This window comes from Dermacentor variabilis, unplaced genomic scaffold, assembly GCF_050947875.1.
Source record: "Dermacentor variabilis isolate Ectoservices unplaced genomic scaffold, ASM5094787v1 scaffold_12, whole genome shotgun sequence".
Lineage (NCBI taxonomy): Eukaryota > Metazoa > Arthropoda > Arachnida > Ixodida > Ixodidae > Dermacentor > Dermacentor variabilis.
The window spans coordinates 33713826-33737928 of NW_027460280.1; the positions used below are offsets into that span (position 1 = coordinate 33713826).

The following is a 24103-nucleotide window of genomic DNA, read 5'->3' on the forward strand; positions in this document are numbered from 1 at the left end:
TTCGCGTACATCATATATGCGCTGTTTGCAAAAAAAAAAACAACCTTACACTCCATTGCGCAGGTACAATAACTCTTTGGGGGAAGGGCAATCGATGGTTTTGACACACAATTATCCCCAAGCCTATCAATCATTTCTGCTTCTATAATTTCGCGAGTTATCCTACCTCGGGCTCTTCCCACAATGGAGCAGTCTCTGTATGCTGGAGCACATGTCGAGTGGTCACCATCATCCAACCCGGCAACAGTGCACCTGCAATGCCTGCAGTGGGCGTCAAGGAACCCACCCCACTTTTCTGCTACATTATAACGGTGTTCCTTTAAACGCTCGTTGAGGCACCTTCCGCTTTGCCCCACGTAGTTCTTCCCACACTTTAAAGGAAGGTTGTAAACAACTGCTTCCACACATTCAACAAACGGTTCCTGGTGTTTCTTTTCGCACGTGCGCTTATCAGAGAGGCCTGGTCTGGTTAGTCTGCACAGACATTGCAATTTTGTAGAAGCTGAAAACACAACCCTAACATTCGCACGTTGACCTATTTTCTTTAAACGGTGCCATAGGCCGTGGTTATATGGAATGACAGCAACGCTCCTCTTATGTACACAAGGCACGCTGGCGGAATTCTTTGATAGCTTCGACTTGAGCAGACCCTCAGCAACGCTAATAAGTACATGTGTAGGGTAACCTGCCAATCGAAGACGGAGGATCTGATCCTTGATGCTTTCGGTCATCAGCTCCGGGCATGACTTACATAATGCGTTTGACAAGCATGTCTTCACGCGCTATAAGCCTCGCGATGTCTTACCAACAAGCCCAAATCACTGCTTTACAGCTGTGAAGCTTAAGCGTCTTTCATCTGCTTCTTATGCGGTTTGAGAGCATATAGAGCTAATGACAGGTGTGTGGCGATATTCTTCGTCTCCAACCATGCGGTGAGGCAAACTGGGCTCGCTGCACCCTCAGTGACGATTTCTACGCATCCCGCTGAAATGAGGAGGCGACCATAATGACTGTAGAAGCGCTGCTTTCTGGGCCAGTGGGTTCATGCTGACACTTGAGAAAACAGGCGAGAAAATTGAGGCGCAAGCACGACAGAAAGAAGACACCACAACGGTGGACTAGCAACTGACATATATTTGAAAACACGGACCAACCCTCGAACATCAAACCGCCGACGCATGAACGATGCTCTTAGCAAGGCACAAGAAGTGTAAGCTGTCAGGACTGTGCACACGTATTGAAAGTGCTGGAAAGAAGAAAGAAGCCTGCAAAACGAAGCATGTGAGCAAACACGTTAAGTGCGCGGCACATGTTATCTACAAACTCCCGTTGAAGTATGGTGAGGTCTATATTGGCCAAACAGGCCGATGCGTCAATGACTGGATGCGTGAGCATTGTGCGTTGACCAATTCTCAAGGAGCTGGTCACTTGGCTTTTCATTGTCATCGCGCACCACCACTGTGCACCACTTTTTGAAAATGTGACGATTCTTGGCAGGGGAAGGACGAAAACCGAAAGAGAAATACTTGAGGCGTTCTATATCAGTATACAAGAGGAAAGAAAATGCATCAGTGTTCATTTTATCTCTCTGAGCGATGAAGAGGTAGCTTTTCTATAAGGCTGAATTTAAAGATGAGGTAGTTAGGGCAAAATGGTGTGTTCATCAATTTAAAGAATTTGTACCTTGCTAAAGAGCACTGCGCATGCGTTGGCGGTTGATGTTCGAGAGTTGATCCGTGTTTTCAAATATATGTCAGTTGCTAGTCCCGCGTTGTGGTGTCTCTTCTTTCTGACGTGTTTGCGTGTCAATTTTTTTCGCTGGTTTTCTCAAGTGTGATCCATAATGAGCTTACCTTTCGCTCAGTTCGTGAGTGGAAGCGCAGGAGACTTCTCCGGGAGTGGGCGCTATATATATCGAAAGGCGTCGCGCCTAATCTGGTCACGGTGAACGCACTGATAGGCTCCGATTGATCATTTATCTATTGACATCCTGTTTCTCTCACGATACCGGTTGGTTTATGGCCGCGAGTTGTTGCACGTGGTCACGGCAAGGACACTCGAGGCGCTTTGGGAGCAGTTTCGCCTGTATTCTTTCGTATTATCAATACGACTATATATTTGCGCTTCAGATACAGTCGCAAATTACAGGCCGTTTCTATGGTAACAACCTATGCGTCATGTTTTATGGTGGCTTTGAAACACCAGTGCCCGCATTCACAAAAGGCTCTTATGCTAGAATTGTTCGTAAGAGGAAATTCCACCCAATTTTGATGCTGGATTAGCGAAGGTGGCCAGCCAATCGCAAATGGCACATACGAAGGAAACGCTTTGTAAGTTCGGCCCCTGAAATTGTTTTCATGCAGAATATGGCTTATATCCGCATGGTCACATGTCTCTTGACATATTACGCCGGTGGGTTTAATTGTTTATTTAGATATAAAGTTCGAAAGCGCGTATGACAGAAACTTGAAAGACAAATAACACACTCTTTATAATTCTGAAGCAAAATGTAATTATTCTTGGGCTTTATTTTCGAGCACCCTGGGGCCCTATAACGTAAAACTATTCCAATATGTTTCTATTCCAATCTCCTGACGTCAAATTTGCGTAACCACCAACGCAAGCACCAGGCGGTCACCCGCAGGGTTGTCTGAACAGACCAATCAAACGCTCTCCTCGTTCATAGGAGGTCACTTTTGTTTGCTTGAAAAACGAATAACATTGCCTACACTGAGCGGCTTGACGTATCTAATTGGCTGACAAGAGGCGAGCAGAACGCTCAAGTGGAGAGGGATTCGATGGGGCCGAGCCACTGCACTGAAAGTCGATAACCGGAATAAGAGGGTGGTGCCGGCGTCTACGATTGGTCGACTTTCCCTTACTTAGCTTGCGGTGGCTGGTGGAAAATCGCGGCGGCATGCAACGGAAGCTCAAGAATGACGCTAAAGCGGACCCTCAGCAAAGAAGAGTTGGCAGAATGAGGGGGTAAATGTGCCGAAAGTGCTCGAAAACGTTAAACGGCCACGCAAGAAGTTTTATTATACGCAAATACACCCAAGCTCTCCGGCAGGTGCGAGTAGCCAGCGTCTGAGCGACCGGCGGCAGCCATCTTTTATTCCTTTCGGAACGGGGCAGCCTGCGGTTATTCCGATGAATATTCAGTTTTGTTCGGCATATTAATGCATCTTTATCGCGTACACGTCACTTTGACGCGGTGAGTTCTTGCGGTTTTGTGACGTTGCGTGACAGGCAGGTGAAGTAGGTGCAGCCCGAAAACTTTTTACCAATAGCCGAGGACTAATGGCGAAAAGGGGTCGAATCAGAAGTAACTGTTTTTCTTTTTTCTGTCAAATCATGCATAATCAGTGTGTACACTTCATATCAGATGGGGAGGTATCGCGGTTTTCATGACGTCGCGTGACAGACAGGTGAAGTGGGGGTGGTCGAAAAAAGTTTTTGACCAATCGTGGAGGGCTGATAACAGAATTGGAATAGAAAAGTTTGGAATAGTTTTACGTTATAGCGCCCCTGATTCCTTAACACCGCCATTGTGTTTAATCACGTACTTCGTTCAGACATTGGCGTCAGCCGTCAGAAAAGGCGACGATGGGATGGATGCATCTTGTCTTTTTAAATAGAACGAAGTGAAGCCTTTTACGCGAAGCATTTAGAAGTTCTGCATCCGGGAACAACGCCCAGCTGTCAGCATGCGAGACAAAGGGTTAAGAAATAACTCGCGCACGTTGTGCTAACATTCTGACACACATTCTGAAAACGAAGTCGGAATTGCAAAGCAACGTTAGGTATCCGCCTTCGTTCGGCATTTTCTAGCGTTCATTTTTTTCAGTTGCCTACTTATATAACGTCACATATGCAAACAATTATCTAAGTTATTAGCGCGTGACACAGCGCAGCAGCCGTAATAATTGACGACATTCTACGAATTGGGTCATGGAAAACACCTGACGAGCACGAAAACCTGCGCACTAGTATTTCGTTAATTGGGGTGTATTTTTTTTGGCTGCACCAGAAATAAAAAAAAATTACCTATGACAGATAGCAAAATTCTGACCCTTGATCTAAGCTACTCGTTGAAGCGGACATTACTTCTACGAGAAATCAAATGAATTAATTGAGTAATTAACCTAATTACGATAGTTAACTTCTTAATTGTTTATTTTACGGCAGATATTTTGATCTATGAATTATAGAAGGTGAGTTTGCAAGGCGTATCCACTTGGAACTAATTCTGAAGACTACACATCTGTTTCGAGATATTTATTTTCAAAGTGGAATGGTGTTCTGGTTACTTTTGTTTATCTGTGCATGAAACAGCACTTTCTTTTAAAAAATGTATGTCGAAAGCGTCATATCGGTAAATTTTTGTGCAGCAAATTGGGTATATTCAGGGTGTCTCACTTAACTTGAGTCAAACTTTAAAAATATGCAAATGTTACGTAGCGGTCCAGAACCAAGGTAAGGTCGTTTGCCGTCGCTTGGAGATGCTTAGATTATTTTTTGTATTCCGCCTAATTAGATAAGTAGTCTTGATCAATTAAGGAACTTTTCATTTGTTAAAATAAGATGAAAAGCGCCAATGAGAAAATTGTTGAGCAATATGAGAAACTCCCGATGCAGCTTTCTGTGATCAATACCTGCTACATAACAGTGTTTTTCCGATCGTGAAAGGAGCCTGCGAATACACGCAAAAGTGCCTCGAGAGGCCAATTACGCGGCAATTTTGCGTGTATTCGCGGGCTGCTCCTCAACATCTCCTCAATCAACCCCCAACCTCCCCATTCCCACGCGCCCCGCCTCCACCAAGAATAGCGGCGAAACAAGTTGCGCATTGCGCGTACTATTTTCCAGAATCATTCTATAGGGAAATGCCAGCTTATAACATTATACATATTGGGGACTGATATGCCTCAAAACTGGGACTAATCTCAGGGCTTCTGCCTAACACACATGCATCCAGCACTGAACGGAGTCGACTGCGTACTTGCAATGTGTGCCCTAAAGCACTTAACTGTATGGTGAATTACTATAACTTTTGGTAATCAGATATTACACATTGCGACTTTTTGCGGAAGTAATAAGTAATTTCGTGGACGAGGAAGAGTTAGATGACTTATTCTGATCGAAATAATAAAATTCTGATCGAAATAAAGAAGGAGCAGAAGAAGAGGAAAGGCTTTATAACAGGGTTACTTTATTACCATCTGCGCAAAGTTCTTGCAATGCTAGCCTTTATTATCTAAAAGCAAATGATAAGCTCTTGCATCATGCTTTTGGCGCTTCTTGTGTAAGTAATAATAATAAAGTGATCTTATCTCACCAAGTTATTTCATTGTACTTGAGCTATCATGACATTAATTATTTTTGCGATGAACACACCGCCTCTATATATCGAAAAGCTCACGAAGAGAACGGAATTTGCACTGCAAGCAGTGTACAGTGTTGCCATGTGACGTCCAAATGATAAGCACTTTTGCGACAAGTTTCTTACGACTGGGGCCATATAACGTAAAACTATTCCAATATGTTTTTATTCCAATCTCCTGACGTCAAATTTGCGTAACCGACGACGCAAGCACCGGGTGGTCACCCGCAGGGTTGTCTGAACAGACCAATCAAACGCTCTCGTCGGTCATAGGAGGTCACTTTTGTTTGCTTGAAAAACGAATAACATTGCCTACACTGAGCTGCTTGTCGTATCTAATTGGCTTACAAGAGGCAAGGAGCACGCTCAAGTGAAGAGGGATTCGATGGGGCCGAGCGAGTGCACTGAAAATCGATAACCGGATGAAGAGCGTGGTGCCGGCGTCTGCGACTGGTCCGCTTTCCCTTAGCTTGCGGTGGCTCGTCGACAATCGCGGCGACATGCAACGGAAGCTTAAGAATGTCTTTAAAACGGATCCTCAGCAAAGAAGAGTTGGCAGAACGAGGTCGTAAACGTGCCGAAAGTGCTCGAAAACGTTGCACGGCCACGCAAAAAGGTTTATTACACGCAAATAAACCCATGCTCTCCGGCAGGTGCCAGTAGCCAGTGCCTGAGCGATCGGTGACAGCCATTTCCTATTCCTTTCGGAACGGGGCAGCCTGCGGCTATTCAGAACAAAAGTCAGTTTTGTTCGGCATATTAATGCATCTTTAACGCGTACACATCACTTTGACGCGGCGAGTTCCTGCGGTTTCTGACGTCCCGTGAGAGGCAGGTGAAGTGGGTGCAGCCCGAAACTTTTGACCAATAGCCGAGGGCTAATGGCGAAAAGGCGTCGAATGAGAAATAACTATTTTTCTTTTGTTTGGTCAAACCATGCATAATCAGTGCATACACGTCATATCAGATGGGGGAGCTATCGTGGTTTTCGTGACGTCGCGTGACAGACAGGTGAATTGGGGGTGGTTCAAAAAAGTTTTAACCAATCGCGAAGGGCTGATTGCAGAATTGGAATAGAAAAGCTTGGAATAGTTTTACGTTATAGCGCGCCAGAAGCCGGTTTCCGCGCTGCATTACCGAGACTATCAATGTACCAGACCCGGGTCCTTAAACGGTCTCGGCGTTCAGAAGTGGTCCATGGTGCGCCGTCTCCATATAGGCGCCACCCAACAGGCCGCTGGCGTCTCGCAGTCCCAGTGAAACGCCGATCTGGGCCCGAGCCTTTTGGAAGGTGGCCGCTAGTTTTTCCTGTATTACTGTAATGCACATGGAAGTGAGTGCGAGGCCGAACAAGAGGTACACAAACGCGGCCATCATGAACGCGGGCTGCTGTGGCACGTAGTCTCCGAAGCCGATGGTGCTCATGGACACGAACACGAAGTAGAATGCCTCGAAGAAACTCCAGCCCTCCCAGAGCGAGAACATGAGCGCGCCCAGCGTCATGTAGGCCAGGAGGAAAAGCAGCACCAGTGACACCGGAACCCGCGCCTCAGCCGCGGCCTCGTCGGCGACCTCCGTCCGTAAGCGGCCACGGGAACGCCGGATGCGCGCTCTGGGTGGGTACGACGAGTAGGCCGCCTTGGTCCTCCAGGCCACAAGAATCTGCGATGACCGACGCAGACGATTTCTCTCTTGTCCAGGTCCCGCAAGTTTTCACTGTATATGTATCTATAGAAATGCTTTAACCGTGCGGTCTTCGGCACTCTATTTTGCGAGTGTACCGAATCTAATACGAATACAAAACCGAATAGAGCATGAATCAAATAGTTTTCGCACTGTTTTCCAATAATAAAACAATTTTTTAATGCAGTGCTCGAGTTCCATAATATTTTACTTCGAGCATTCTTGATAAAAAAAAATATTAGACGCTATGCACTGAAAGAAGTTCCTATGTACCAGCGAATACAGCATTTATTCTGCTGTTTTGTCATCATCTCTTAAATAAAAGTCAGGCGTTAAAAATTAAACGAAATGACTTAATAAAATGGCAGATGTACGAGCGAAGCCAGAGTATCATGGTACTGCTGAAGCATGGCCAACAGAAAGCTCTGTGATATAGAATGCGGTAGATAAAGAAGCTGCTAACCATATCATAACAATATCAGATTGGTGGCACATAAGCATCGGTAACAAGAACCCAAATATCAGCACTGTGCATACTGTCACATTAAAGCTTGAGCTGCACGTTAGATGCCATGGTAGTCTTAGGCTGGAAGCGATAAAAATGAACCCATCGCTGTTTTAGCTTTTTCTTTTTCGAGGGATTGCAGGTCGGTGCGGGTTAACCGAAAACTAATCGATAAATATTTGGTGTCTAGAATATTACCTATTCGATTCGAGTAACGAATTGAATACATATATATTGAATTCTCTATTCCATTTCCGGATATTCGCACACCCCTACTATTTTCGGTACTGCGTAGTACGACGTATTTAGTCAACAGTGCCGCCTCCTGGTTAAAGAAGGAAAGAGAGGGGAGGAAAGTGAAAGAAAACGCAGGGAAGCTATTGAAGACTCTGGGATAGGGAGAAAAAAGGGATAAGAAAACGTGAAGAGGGGAGAATGGAATTCTCTTGTTTTCCACATTCTCTGGTTTCCGACATTGCGGAGGGAAATATGGTATAACCAACATATCAAGGTGCAAACATTCTCCGTGCTCCACAAAATTTCACAAAAGAAATACGCAGCGAGGGTTCTTGCAAAAGTTATTTTGCGATACAGGAGCTCGGACAGACAAAAAAAAGCAAATGTTGGCAGCGAGCACGGACGGGCTCACCTGTCCAGGTGCTCTGGAGACCTTGCGGCTGGCCCTACGCAGGCTGCGCATATTCTTGGTGTTGTAGAAGCGCCGGATGGTCGAGAAGGCGAGTTTGATGAGGCGCGTGAACAGCTTTCCTAGGTCTGCCAGCACCATGAGCAGCAGTGGAATGCCAAATAACGCGTAAGCGATGGTCGCTGCCCGGCCGGCGCTGGTGCTCGGCGCGATGTTGCCGTAACCTGCGGCATCGTGCACATGAGGCGCGTCATCCACACGATGATGCAGGAAGTGCAGGAAGTCTTCCCTCATTAGGAGGTAGCATCATTAAGACAACAACCGCGAGATTATTTGAAGCCTTTAATTTTCCCCAACGTTTGTCAGGGACTGAAGAGTGGGCTCTGCGCAACTGGACGAGTCGAGCGAAGTCTTCCACATTTTGTTTCACAAGTGGCGATATTGTGACTGGTAGACATGCAGCGAAATAGCCAGAGCTATGTACATGTAGAATTTACCAGATAATCTTGGACCTTAACTCGGCGTAACACTTTGCTACTGTTGGTTTAGTTCTTCAGATAGTGCAACGTATCGCTCTATTATGCCTTACGGGGATTGCGAATCCAGAGCGTTCTTGGATTCCATTTTAGATATTATGCTAAGAATAATATTCCTATGCTCAATGCATGTAAAACGAGAACACACAGTTACTAAAGGTGGGTTTTAAACCTAATAACAAACGATTCCCTCGACCAAAGCATGAAAACGCGACGCACTTGCGCAGGCGTAGGAGGAAATAAGAAGAGAAGGCAGGGATCTTAACCAGAAATGCGTCTGGTTGGCTACCACAGCGCAGTGGAAATAACACATGGGAACGAGGCGCGAACTAATGTGGAAATGAGATTACACGAAAACAATAAAATAAAGAAAGCAATCTCCGCATATATACAAAGAAATGTAATTACTGAGAAACCCAGAAAAATGTTCGAGTGAGAGGTGGTGGCGGAAAATGCCAACTCAACTCGATGTCTCAAATATGGTATCTGTGACATACCAAATAATAAACCGGTCAAAACGCCTTGTTGGGCTAGTTGGTTTGTCATGGCTTGCGAAAGGCGCCGGAGAGCAGGAAGGGAGACGTCACAAAAATGGGATCGTCTGGTGACCGCGAAAGAAGAGCGAAATTGCCGAAATAGAGAGCTGTGGTAAACAAATGACTGGTTTAGATGTAGGCTTTCCTTAATGAAGGTTTTGTAATATGATTGAGTTGCCGAACGTGGCATACACGAGGCAAAGTGATTCTACACGTGCGCATGCGTTCGCTGTGCTGAGAGGAGTCGTGTGTGCATCCGGGACACATGACTTTTACAGTTGCGCGCGCAACTGTAAAAGCAGGCGCACGCGTGCATATTGTTACTAGCGGCTCTTGTTGCAACTGTTCATTAAAATAGTTCACTACCGCGCTAAACATTGTCACTGAAAACATTTTAGGAAACATGTCGCAAATCACGTACGCTCCAGAGTTGCCGCATACCTTTCTGCGACATTCCACGCGGAACCCGTTCCGAGACGCAGCGAAATAAATGTGTAGAAGCGAATTTCGCCCAGGAGTGTTGACAACTCCCTCTGTTCATCTGCCGCTTATTTTGAGCCCTAAGTGCTCACCTGTAATTTGCAATCTGCGCCAACGCCAATTTTCTTTCTCTTTAAATGGGTAAGCATTTCTGCGCCTACCCAACGAGGAAACCCGTCCGTCTGTTACGTAAGTAGTATCGCTATAAAGACATTATTGCATAAAAAACACAATAAATTCGAAAGGAAGAACATTGATGGTGGTGACTTTCGTACCTATGACCCCACGCTCAGAAGCCGAGTGCCTTTTACCCCTTTCCCCAGCACAGGGTAGCCAGCCGGTACTTACACGGGCTAACCTCTCTGTCTTTCCTCCCCTTTGTCTCCTCCTCCTCCTAGTGCCTTATCCACTGGGCTGCGCACCCACACTTGCAAATAGCGAATATATCTGAACCATACGAACGTGTTGCACCGGCAGTACAAAAATATCAAAGAAGGAAAGTTTATGAAAGCTTTCTTGAAAGATTTGGTGATGGTGAAAAGCCACCTCAAAGACCACGTGTAGCCCCGACTTGGAATTCCGATTCTGTGAAATTTTAGTGCCACGCATGCCACATCCGTGATGCGTTTCGGTGGTCGCGGGATGCACCTTTTGTTGGGGCGTTCCTTCAGGCCCCGTGCTCTCTCAACTGCCAGCGATCGCCCCAGAAGCCGCAAAATCAACCGCGGCGTGTTCTAGCATGAAGCGCGTAAATAGAGCTACTGTAGTGTGGTCGTATTCTCTAATTCATATTTTTTATGCTAGGGGCGCTCAACAATGCAAAATATTTTATTTATAGATGTATATATAATAACCGACATACATAGTTACCATGTCATCTTTCACAAAATAAGTAGGTCATTGTTTTTCTTAGACTTCTGTTATTCTGTGCTTTATTACTTGAATAAAGGTTTTGTGACCTCATTGACGTGCGATAAGCAGCAGCGCATTGGTATCAATTGCAGTTGGGGCCGTTTATCAATCCAATTGTACATGGCGGTAATATTTAGGAGCGGGGTGGTCGTTCCCTTTGAGCAGCATCACGCAGGTTCGCTTTAATTAGATAACAATAATAATATCTCAGCCAGTTTATGCGTCCAACATTCGATAGCCGCCACCAAGCGAACGTGTTTAAAGACGGTGAATTTTATTGCACTGTACTAGAAGGGGGTAGTGTGTTAAGGAACGGTACGCGCCATGCATTGCCGTGAGGCGGTAAGTATGGAAAGGTCCGGCACCTGGATGCCAGTCCATGCGACAGCAACGCCGCCGCCAACATTGGTCGCATAGGGTTTCCCGTCGCTCATTCCTGCTGTTGTCAGTTGTGCTGGTTGTGTGCCCCTAGCGTGTGCGTCGAACCTTGTGTTAGTGATATTTTTTTTTTGTAGTTTACGAAGTTCAAACGACGCATTTGTTTAAAATAAAGGCTTGCTCTTCCCTGGGATGTTCCAGTTTGAATTATATACAGCGGTTGTCACAGAAATAAAAAAGATCTGACTGCAATATTAAGTATTGAAGTACTTTCAATTATCGATTTTTGAAATAAGTAATGTAAATGAAACATAATTATTAATAATAAAAACTGAGTATAATGAAATGAATAACTTAATTGATGGATTAATTTAATAATAGTTTCAGACCAAATAAACAAACATTTAGTTATTTGATCAACCGATTAGTTATTCAACTAATTAATAAATTACCTAATGAAAGGGATTAAAACTAAGTGTGTTGTTGGTTTACATTACTCATATTACCTAAATATTGCGTAATCAGGTAAATAATCATTTTGTCATTAATTACTTTTGCTATCTCCAATTGAGTATTGATCCCGGGACTTTTAGAAATCAAGTAGCTAGTCTCTTTACAGAATGTCCGTGTATTGCTTTAGTGATATCTGCATACTAAGGAGTAGGAGTAGGCGGACTAAAATTCTTAACATGAAGTACAGCATAAACAAAAAATAGTATTGGCTCCTTTTGCACAAATTATAAACCGCGATAAATTCATTGCACATTAGTGGCTAATGTACTTCCGATGACACAGTCAGATTATTTGCATTTGAGACATAATAACATGACTGTGTTTATTACTAGTGTCTGGCAGAAACAATTGTCGTCTAATTGAGCCTTTACTAAGCACAGTGCACGCGAGGGCACCACTGAAAGAAATGCATACGCAAAACAGTGTTGTATGTGCGTTTCTGTCGCGGAGCGTTTTCTGCACTGTTCTCAGCCAGATATGAATCGCAAGCGCACCCACACTTCCACCATAATATTTATAAGACTTTTTTTTTACTCCAGCCCCCAAGACGCTGCTCATATTTGTTCACCCCTTTGGACCCCATTGTTTCTGGACGTACAAGTGAACAGTCAATGTGTCACCACTTGAAATAACATCAATGGCCAGAATGCTCACAAAGTATGTTTCTAAACACCTCACCCAGAACTTTGATTTGTTCATTTATTGGACTTGTTCCACTATTTTTTGCTTGCATGTTTGTCATGGCTTTATCATTTATCTTTTCAGGAAGACGGACAAAAGAGAGATTATTGATCTGCAAGCTGCCTATGCCAAGCCATGAGATGCTCAACAGTCACCAAAATGACAACAGGTGCTCTTGAACTATTGTCTCACCATGAAATGTTTGCAAATTTACGAGATCGAGTGGTGTGAAGCCTATCAAGAAAGCTGCAGCCTGCAGTTCGGTATCATATGGAACGGGAATGCTAAAATTTGACATGCAAGCTTACTTGCTTTTAAGGCTATTTTATGACAAACGGAGAAGTAACATGTTGAGTCACAGCTTATTTCTTTTCTAATAACTATAGCAATGACGACCAGGACAGACACAATGTAGCAAACCCCTACTTACTGACGCACAAATTCTGTCATCGGCTCTTTTCAAATTGGCTTGGCGGGCATTACCGCCATGCATGACATGCTCCCTGACAACGATAATTTGTTACATGAAAATGCAAAGAATTTTATTACGATCAAAAGCGCTGAATTCAATTTCGAGGAAATGATACTTCATGTTGACTGGATCTCTGGCAGTCTCTTACATGGTCCATGTACGGTTAGCATGTAATCACTAACTAGGCTAGCCCTGCACCGTAATACATCATCATCATCATCATCATCATCATCATCATCATCATCATCATCATCATCATCATCATCATCATCATCATCATCATCATCATCATCATCTTAACCACCACCACCACCATCATCATCATCATCGTCGTCATTATCATCATCATCAGCCTGGTTACGCCCACTGCAGGGCAAAGGCCTCCCCCATACTTCTCCAACTACCCCGGTCATGTACTAATCGTGGCCATGTTGTCCCTGCAAACTTCTTAATATCATCCGCACACCTAACTTTCTGCCGCCCCCTGCTACGCTTCCCTTCCCTTGGAATCCAGTCCGTAACCCTTAATGACCATCGGTTATCTTCCCTCCTCATTACATGTCCTGCCCATGCCCCATTTCTTTTTCTTGATTTCAACTAAGATGTCATTAACTCGCGTTTGTTCCCTCACCCAATCTGCTCTTTTCTTATCCCTTAACGTTACACCCATCGGTCTTTCCATAGCTCGCTGCGTCGTCCTCAATTTAAGTAGAACCCTTTTCGTAAGCCTCCAGGTTTCTGCCCCGCACGTGAGTACTGGTAAGACACAGCTGTTATACACTTTTCTCTTGAGGGATAATGCCAACCTGCTGTTCATGATCTGAGAATGCCTGCCAAACGCACCCCAGCCCATTCTTACTCTTCTGATTATTTCAGTCTCATGATCCGGATCCGCGGTCACTACCTGTCCTAAGTAGATCCACTTCCAGTACCTCGCTACCTATCGTACACTGCTGTTTTCTTCAGAGACTGTTAGAGATTATGTTAGTTTTCTGCAGATTAATGTTTAGACCCACCCTTCTGCTACGCCTCTCCAGGTCAGTGAGCATGCATTGCAATTGGTCCCCTGACTTATTAAGCAAGGCAATATCATCAATGAATCGCAAGTTACTGAGGTATTCTCCATTAACTCTAATCCCGAATCCTTCCCAATCCAGGTCTCTGAATACCTCCTGTAAACACGCTGTGAATAGCATTGGAGAGATCGTATCGCCCTGCCTGACGCCTTTCTTTATTGGGATTTTGTTGCTTTCTTTATGGAGGACTACGGTGGCTGTGGAGCCGCTATAGATATCTTTCATTATTTTTACATACTGCTCGTTTACACCCTGATTCCGTAATGCATCCATGACTGCTGAGGTTTCGGCTGAATTAAACGCTTTATCGTAATCAATCAAAGCTATATATAAGGGTTGGTTATATTCCGCACATTTCTCTATCACCTGAGTGATAGTGTGAATATGGTCTATTGTTGAGTAGCTTTTACGGAATCCTGCCTGGTCCTTTGGTTGACAGAAGTCTAAGGTGTTCCTGATTCTATTTGCGATTACCGTAGTAAATACTTTGTAGGCAACGGACAGTAAGCTGATCGGTCTATAATTTTTCAAGTCTTTGGCATCCCCTTTCTTATGGATTAGGATTATGTTAGCGTTCTTCCAAGATTCCGGTACGCTTGAGGTCATGAGGTATTGCGTGTACAGGGTAGCCAGTTTTTCTAGAACAATCTGCCCACCATCCTTCAACAATTCTGCTGTTACCTGATCCTCCCCAGCTGCCTTCCCCCTTTGCATAGCCCCCAAGGCTTTCTTTACTTCTTCCGGTGTTACTTGTGGGATTTCAAATTCCTCTAGACTATTCTCTCTTCCATTATCGTCGTGGGTGCCACTGGTACTGTACAAATCCCTATAGAACTCCTCAGCCACTTGAACTATCTCATCCATATTAGTAATGATATTGCCGGCTTTGTCTCTTAACGCATACATCTGATTCTTGCCTATTCCTAGTTTCTTCTTCACTGCTTTTAGGCTTCCTCCGTTCCTGAGAGCATGTTCCAATTCTATCCATATTATACTTCCTTATATCAGCTGTCTTACGCTTGTTGATTAACTTGGAAAGTTCTGCCAGTTCTATTCTATGTATTGGGATAGAGGCTTTCATACATTGGCGTTGCTCGATCAGATCTTTCGTCTCCTGCGATAGCTTATTGGTATCTTGTCTAACGGAGTTACCACCGACTTCTATTGCACACTCCTTAATGCTGCCGATAAGATAGTCGTTCATTGCTTCAACATGAAGGTGCTCTTCCTGAGTTAAAGCCGAATACCTGTTCTGTAGCTTGATCCGGAATTCCTCTATTTTCCCTCTTACCGCTAACTCATTAATCGGCTTCTTATGTACCAGTTTCTTCCGTTCCCTCCTCAAGTCCAGGCTAATTCGAGTTCTTACCATCCTATGGTCACTGCAGCGCACCTTGCCGAGCACGCCCACATCTTGTATGATGCCAGGGTTAGCGCAGAGTATGAAGTCTATTTCATTTCTAGTCTCGCCGTTTGGGCTCCTCCACGTCCACTTTCGGCTATCCCGCTTGCGGGAGAAGGTAGTCATTATCCGAATATTATTATGTTCTGCAAACTCTACTAATAACTCTCCCCTGCTATTCCTAGAGCCTATGCCATATTCCCCCACTGACTTGTCTCCAGCCTGCTTCTTGCCTACCTTGGCATTGAAGTCGCCCATCAGTATAGTGTATTTTGTTTTGACTTTACCCATCGCCGATTCCACGTTTTCATAGAAGCTTTCGACTTCCTGGTCATCATGACTGGATGTAAGGGCGTAGACCTGTATGACCTTCAATTTGTACCTCTTATGAAGTTTCACGACAAGGCGTACCACCCTCTCGTTAATTTTATAGAATTCCTGTATGTTACCAGCTATATCCTTAATAATCAGGAATCCGACTCCTAGTTCTCGTCGCTTCTAAGCCCCGGTAGCTCAGGACGTGCCCGCTTTTTAGCACTGTATATGCGTCTTTTGTCCTCCTAACTTCACTGAGCCCTACTATATCCCATTTACGGCCCTCTAATTCCTCCAATAGCACTGCTAGACTCGCCTGAGCACGGTATGTTTCCCAAAAATATACTCGGCGAACAGTAAGTTTGGCTTAACATTCAGCAAGTCAACAGTGGGCGAGAAAGGGAAGCCTCAGCGTGGGAACTTGTCTTCGTCGCGGCCCTAAAAAAATATGTTTTCTTGTTGAAACCTTGGCTCCAGGCTGAAGCTTCCCTTGCTCACCTCTGTTACTCAGTCGAAGTGTTCAACTCCTTGCAATCTCTTTGCCAGATTTTAATACATAAACTGAGATTGTTTTTTTTGTCAACATGAAACCGTAAATTGCATGTTCCAAGGAGCTGTGACCATTAATTGGGCTTGCTTATGTGTTTATTTGGTGTCCTTGTTGTATTCACAAAATCTTTACTGAAGCCCTTTCAAGCACTGTTGTCTCCAAAACGTTCCTTGCTTTCTTATGAGTACTCGACTTGTGTCAAAGGCTTTACCGCCGCACCTGAACACTAAACATGCAGCAGAATTATCAAGAGCAGGCAATATGTGTTGTGAAATTTAGCACAAAGCTTCTTTTTTTGTTTTTCTTGCGCTGCGTGCTTCTCGTCAAGGAGGAGGAAAGAGAAAAGCAGAACGCTGTGAGGTTAACCAGAATAACGTCCGGTTGGCTAAGGGAGCGAAAGGGGAAAAGAAAGATGACAAGGAGAGAGAACAGGGAAGGAAAGAAGGAAATTAGCGGTGAGTTCGCTGACGCGTCTGGTCTAATAGAAATTGCATTAATAGTCACAGACGTTCACACAAGCCCGTCGTCCTCAAGAAGCACAAAAGCGTCTTCACTGCTTTATGGGCCGACGAGCGGTGGGGGCGGTGTTCCGGCAGCTCCTGCACAAAAAGCGGCCGATTGTCCAGTTTTTGGAGAGCGTTAGCAAGCTCTTGTCTTTCTGGGGCATATCGTGGACAGTGGAACAGCAGGTGGTCGATATTTTCTTCGGTGCCGCAGACCTCGCATGCAGCGCTGTCGGTTACTACAATTAATGTAGAGTATGCCTTTGTGAAGGCAACTCCTAAGCAAAGGCGACAGAGAAGCGTAGCTTCACGTCGAGAAAGTCCGAGTGGAGGTCGGAGTTGCAGTGAGGGGTTTAAGCGATGCATCGTGTAAGTCTTAAGTTTGGCGAGTTACACTCGGTCAGTGAGAGACTGCGTGTCAGGTGTCGAAGCTGCCTTGCGGCGTCTGTCCTCGAAAGCGGAATTGGAACGCTTTGCTTTTCTTGATGTACTGTGCGAGCAGCGTTATCGGTTGAATCATTGCCACTGATTCCACAATGGGCCAGGTACCCATTGAAAAACAACCTCGTGACCTTTTTGTTGGACGTGATGGTGAAGTTTCACGATTTCGTATGTCAAGTGTTCATGACATCCGCGTCGGAGAACTGACTGCGTGCACTGTAATGCCGGTTTTGAGTTCGAGAACACAGCCCATTTTGCAAGGTCTTTCAGAATCAATGAATTCCAGTGCACGACGCAGCGCCGTTATAGATCTGCCGCCGTTGAGGTCGTGACATGCGATGTCTTGAACCGCTGTGCTAGTCCTCGCGTTGGTAAACCACCCCACCACCAGAACTAGACGACGTAGTCGATCCATCGGTATAGATGTGCACGTGGTTGCTATACTTTTCATGCAAAAGAAGTAAGCTCAGCTGTTTTAGAGCAGGGGCTGGTAGATATGTCTTCTGTAGTCCTGGAATCATTATATCTACTTGTGGACGGCTCAAATACCACGGAGGAAGCACTGGCTTGGCCGCAGGTGCGTACCCTGAAGTAAACGACGCACGATGTGCTCTGACAGTAGCGCTAAATGTCGAGCAGGGCCTTTCAGCAGTGAGGCGCGCCAGGTGGTAGGAAGGGGGCTAGCATAATGTCTGAGATGCATACGCATTGTCTCAATGGTAATGTGCGTCGTGACTGGGTAATCCTGCGCAATGGCAATGGTTTCAGCCGTTGATGCACTGCGTGGTAAGCCAAGACATATCTTAAGGGCTTGGGCAAGAATGCTTTGAATCGTGCGCAGTTTAGTCTTACAGGTGTTGGATATTGCAGACAGGCTGTACCGCAGGAATCCAACGAACAGACGCCATGTACAGCTGTAACGTAGCGTGCATAGTTACTCCCCAACTTTTTCCTGCAAGGAACCTGAACAGGTGACAGATAGCAGTCAGCCACGTTTTCACGTAATTCACGTGCGGAGTCCAAGACAGGTCTCTGTCAATTACGACTCACAAGAACCTGTGACTTCCGCTGTATGGTATAAGTTGTCCGTTAATTGATGTGCCATAAGCAGACGTTGGGTTCCTCGTGAATGCCACCATTGCGCACTTTCCACATGAAATTTCAAGTCCTTGTTGACGAAGGTAGCAAGATGTCATTGTGGCTGCCTTCTGAAGCCGAGCGCGAAGCTGAAGTCGTGTTACACCAGATGCCCAAATGCAGATGTCGTCCGCATAGATGGAAAGCCGTACGGTGCTTGGCAGGTTGTCAACTAATCCAATGAGGGTCAGATTGAAAAGCGTCTGGCTAAGCACACCGCCTTGAGGCACTCCTCGGCTACCATAATGCTCGGATGTCGGACCATTTTCTGTGTGCACGTAGAATGGTCTCCTCTGTAAGTAGTTGCACACCCACATATGTATCTTACCACCAAGTCCGACGGCTTCTAACGCGCTAAGGATGGCTTCATAGGTGACGTTATCATAAGCCCCTTTAACGTCTAGAAACAGAGCAGCAGATAGTCGTTTACAGGCCTTTTGGTGTTGCACAAATGTTACCAAGTCAAGAACGTTGTCTGTTAACGAACGGCCACGCCTGAATCCGGCCATAGCATCTGGGTAGATTTCATAGTACTCAAAGTACCATTCCAGACGTGTTAAAATAATTTTTTCCATTGTTTTTCCGACACAGCTGGCAAGTACGATCGGATGGTATGAGGAAATGTCCAAAGGCGACTTGCCAGCTTTGAGAAGTGGAATGAGGCGAGTTGACTTCCATTCTTGTGGAACCGTACCCGTCTGCCAGGAGTCGTTGTACAGGAACAAGAGTGCCTTCCGAGCTTGGTCTCCTAGGTTACATAGGGCACGGTATGTAATGCCGTCAGGTCCTGGCGCTGAGGAATGCCTCACAAAGCAAGCGCAGCTTCTAGTTCTTCCATAGAAAAACGGAATTCCATGCGGGGATCGCGTGAGAACAGTGGGTGCTCTAGCGTTTCCGTACCCGTTCCATCGCACTTTACTTCACCAGTAATATTTCTGCAGAGAGATTCAGCGACGTCAATATCTCTACATTGTAGATGGAGTGCCAGACATTTCAACGGGTGGCGCTGACCAAAGGTTGTGCGAAGGCCACGAACAGTCCTCTATATAAGCGACAAATGTTTTCGCGGATCCAGGGACTCGCAAAAGGATACCCGTTGTCGGGATGCCAGCTTGTTCATGTGATGCTATATTTTCTTTTGTGTTCGTCTAGCCAATCTCAAATCATGATTTGACTTCGTGCGTCTATACCTTCGTTCCGCACGACGGCGAATTCCTCGAAGTTTCGCGAGCTCGATGTCAAAATCGGTGCGGGAAGAACTCTTCAAAAGCCAATGCGTGGTTGTTTGGCATATTTTATCGCGCCCTGTAGGTTATAGGAGGTGCCGTCACGACAACAATCTTCCATGATTATTTTGTATTTAGGCCAATCGTTGCACTGTACGGTTCTGAAGGACTTGGAGCTAGTCAAACCTTCGATCTTCAAGTAAGTTGGGATGTGGTCGCTACCCTGCGTTTCTAAATCCGAAAACCAGTGCACTGTTCTCGAAAGCGAACGTGAAACGAAGGCAAGGTCCAAGCAGCTACTGCACGCTGATCCACGCCGATAAGTAGGGCTTCCATCATTTGACAGGCGAAATTCGCGTTCAGACGCAAAGGACACCAACGTTCTGCGTCTAGAGTTCACTTTGGAGCTTCCCCATAGGTAATGGTGGGCATTAATGTCGCTAGTGATCACACGCGGCTGTGGAGTCGATGTCAAAATTTCTCGTAAGCGCTCACAATCTAGACGGCTTGTTGGAGACAAGTAGGCTCCAAGAATTGGGAACGTGAGCTTTTTCTTCTTCACGGTTAAGAAAACGTATTGATTTACTTCTTCAGGAGGCACTGGGTGATGCACATTAGTCAAGTCACGACGTATAAACACAAGAACCTTGCTGCACTCTCCGTGGGTATAGGACAGAAAGCACTCATACCCGGTTGGGCTCGCTCATCACGATAATGGGGAATTGGTGCGTAAAGACAAACTGTCTAGAAACGGGCATGCGTGACTTAAGCCCTCTGGCGTTCCACTGAAAGACAGAGGCATTCTTGAGCTCCTCTTGAAACGACGGTATCTCTCGGACCGTGGTTTTACCCTAGAGCCACAAGCACCTGACAGAAGGTGTCCAGCACCTGCAGTGCGCTCTGTGCCGACGAGGTTTTCATGTTGCTCAGTAAAATATGCATGGTGTCCATAAGTGCCTTCAACATCACTATGACTTGGCGATCCTCAGTCGCCGTCGCATCCGCCGTTCGTGAGGTCATTGAGGGCGGCGCAATTTGATGTGACTCCGAGGCAGGTTGTGCTCGTGGAAGTGTAGGCCACTCTTCAGGAGGTGCGAGTCTTGCCCATTTCTTCGTTTTCGCAGTGTCCGTCTTTGTGAAGTCGGCGTTGATATGGTAGGCGCTTTGCCGGAAGATGGTGTATCTCTATCGGTAGATGCAACTCTTCGTGATGCTCTTCGGTGGCGATGTCGTCGTCGCCTGATAGTAACGGCAGCCTCTCTGTGTGTTGAAAGGTCCCATACCATACGTTTGAGTACTGCTCGCTCGTTCCTCATTAGCGGGCAATCATTGGGTGAGGCCTCATGAGTGCCATGACAGTTATGGCACTTTAACACAGTTGCGCGGCAGGCATCTGCTTAATGAGATTCAGCGCACCGTGGGCACACGAGGTTATTCCTACAGACACCTTTTACGTGTCCCAACTTGCAGCATTTGTAGCGTTGCAGGGGCTTCGGTACGTATTGGCGGACGTGGCCAACTTTGACGTGTGAGCTCCCTCAAACACGAGCTCCCTCAAACACAATCTCCCTCAAACACAAGCTTCAGGCAACGTGTGTTGCCAAGTCTTGTGATGTGCGTGATGAGAGTGCCTTCTGTAGTTGGCTTTATTATTATTGTTAAGTCGTCGGTTGGTATAGAAATATCGACACCATAAATCACGCCGACAGTGCCATTGCAGTCTGTAGGAATCATGGATCGCACTTTCACTTTGTCGATCTCCGTTACGTGCCGCAGGCTTTGAAGCGCACTACGGTGTAGAACGTCTATTGCTAGGACATCCTTCCGTGCGTTTATTCTCACGTCTTTCATCTCCTTTGGCGCGATTCCTTAAAGAAACGCAGAAAGGACTTGCCTGTTTAGGAGTCGTAGATTGGACACAAGGTCCACTGGCATGAAGAGCATAGTGTACAGCCAGCACTGTGGCGTTGTCTTCACGGTGGAGACACTTGGCGACTATGACCTCCGTAGCAGTCTTCTTTTTGTAGTTCGGCTCATGACGAGCGTGAAATCGTCGTCCGACGAGTCAACATTGTCCGAGTACAACTCGGTTGCCTCGCTGTCCGTGTCACTTGACGCGTTTCCACGTTTCCTGGACGCGACCCGACGTGATGGCTGGACGCCAGGAAGGTCCTCGAGGGCTTCTTCATCCATTGCCGCAACAAGGGAGCGGCAGCTCGCAGGTTTTGCAGAGAAACAAAGCGAAACAAGGATGGGACATTGCAGCTCGATCTTATTTTGCTAACACTACATCTTTACCGGTCACTTTCTATGTTTCGTTTTCTTTAATCTAGCTGAAATCTTCGAACGCAGGCAATATACTAATGGTATGGAACACGTCAAGCAGCACTGTACGTAACTACAGTGCGAGGGTAGCCCAGCGCAAATATCGTTGCCTGAAGCTTCGTTTTCCCTGCTTTAGCGGCACGCCGAGAACTTCGCTCGATTTCAGCTTTCAATTCAATTAAATAAACAGCTATCTGTATTTCTGTATCTTGTAAGCTCAGTGACTGACAGCATTAAGTCCATCTGACCAGTACGAAAATTGTGGGCATGTACTGCTTCATTCACCATTGACGATAAATAATGTAACCTTACGTGTTTGAAGTTTTTTTTGCTAGTTTAAGCCTTTAGATCGTATGGCGAAGTAATAAAGATATCTGTAGTCATGTTAGAATACCGTACACACAAATACCACGCCACCAGCGCTAACAAAACGCCCAAAACCAGTGAGCGCGCAGCGCAAACAGTCTCAGCGCAGCGGCTACATTGCTCACTACGTAATGATGATGATATTAGTTTTGACTTTTGACAGTGCTATCTCTTGGTCGTATACTTTTGTTCATGACGCCACCGCTATTCTTATTTCCGTTGAATTTTGGAAGGTACAGTTTCCCTTCTCTAATTATTATAGGTGGTCTCTGGCTCCTTCGCCGACCGAAATGCTACCAATCTCTGAGCCTCATGCGCTTCGCGTCGCGCAACACGAACACATAAGCAGTCAGTGAATTGATAAGGATAATGAGGAGTGATGAGGGGTTATATGGGTTTAATCACGGTTGACAATGGTTATATGCGGATGGATAAGGTGCGAAAAAGTGATAAGGACTTGTAATGGTCGGAACAATTCTGATAAGGTTGATAAGGACCGATAAGGGTTGATAAGGGTCGGATCAAGTCCAGTAAGGTTGATAAGGACTGATAAGAGCTGATAAGGGTTGGAGCATGACCGATAGGTTGATAAGGACACATCAGGGTTCATAAGGATCGGATCGAGTCCGATGAGGTTGATAACAACCGATAAGGTTTGATAAGGGTTTATACTAGTCGGATTAAGTTTGATAAGGGTGATAATGACACCGGGTTGCGTCGCGATGAGCAAGGGTCACAATGCTTACACATACTTAGCAACTCCAGTGGAGTTTCTGCCGTAGTTTTTTTCAACTTCATCTGTTTTATTCCTTCACGCGCTCTTGGTCCTTATGCTCGTTTTTCTGCGTCGTGTCTGCGCAGTGCTTATGCTCTCTCATTCGTTTGCTTCTCGGGTGGTATGTGACGCAGTTCTGTGATGGGGGAAAACAAGGGGGCTGAGAGTGACAGAGTTTCGTGTTTCGGCGGCGCGGAGAAGCTGCCGGGAGGCTGTATGCACCGCTAAAGAGGCCTTTTACGACCCGCTTAAACGGGCACCAGATTGAGTCCTTCTTCTCCTAACCTTACGGACGGAACGATTCGCGTGGTCGTACTGCGAGCCAAACTGCACGGCGCGGAGTATTGGCTGCCATATATACGATCTGGAGTAGGTGTCGAGGGAAGGCTGGAGTATGGGGTTTGTAGTGAAGAAGGTTGCTGGTGGGGGGCGTGAACAATTGGAGTGCGGTGGAATCGATTCTCGCTTCCGCAAAGAGACACGTTCCGCGCGCAAAACGAAGTTGTTGCGTGATCCGGGGGCTTCTTGTCTCACGCCCTCGGCGGGGTCTCACTGCGTGCGATGGAGCTGAGAGGGCGCGCAGCGGGGATATTTCTTCTGCTTGCCCTTCCCCAACGGCTCCCTAAACCCGGTCTCGGAATTCGAGGTGCCGCGCGGCTGGCAAATGCACTGCCGGCACGCCTTCGAGTTATGTGCGTTCATTACGTGTGTCTCTCGCACAGAGACCCCGGCGCCCGTAGCAACTGCCCTCTCGTGCCGCGAGGCCATTTGTGCTCGCGTCGTGCGACGCCGCCGTATATCCGAAAGGCCGGCGCTCCCACTGGGCGATCTTGCCGTGTTCCGTGCCTTATCGCTTCTTTTGTTTTTTATATCATAAACTGCCCGGTGTCGGATGGACGAACCGCGTTGTTCAAAAAGGGCCTGCCGACATTTCCACCGATGTGTTTTATTCTTTGCTTCCTTTTTTCTTCCAACAGGTGACGCTTTTAACTGTTTGTCCTGCAGACTGCTCGGTGCGCTGGTGGGCCTAGGTCTACGGCTGTGAAGACAACGTTGACCACTTATTGAGACACTGTCTTCAATATGATTTGCAAAGGCCTCTCCAGTGCATTGAGACGACTGAACGATCGTCCACGGTTCGTGGAGACGTTACTGGAACATCGTCTCCATCGCTCGTTGGCCCACAAAGTAGTGAAGGCCATTTTTTTTTCTTTTTTTGAGAATGACTGTCCTTTGCGAGAGCCTTTCACTGCGCGGTGCTG

The 24103-nt window shown here is 46.1% G+C and overlaps 1 protein-coding gene across 1 annotated transcript in view; it reads right to left on the reverse strand.

Annotated features, from left to right (window-relative positions):
• Positions 1-2416: 2416 nt before the first annotated feature.
• The window catches only part of LOC142565778 (TWiK family of potassium channels protein 18-like), a 199977-nt gene continuing 178290 nt past the window's right edge, over positions 2417-24103 (reverse strand). Inside the window, exons 4-5 of the mRNA XM_075676308.1 lie at positions 8221-8441; positions 2417-7045 (exon numbers count right to left, since the gene is read on the reverse strand). Of these exons, the coding sequence (XP_075532423.1) occupies positions 6551-7045; positions 8221-8441 (716 nt within the window). The 3' untranslated portion in view covers positions 2417-6550. The remainder of the gene's footprint in view (positions 7046-8220; positions 8442-24103) is intronic.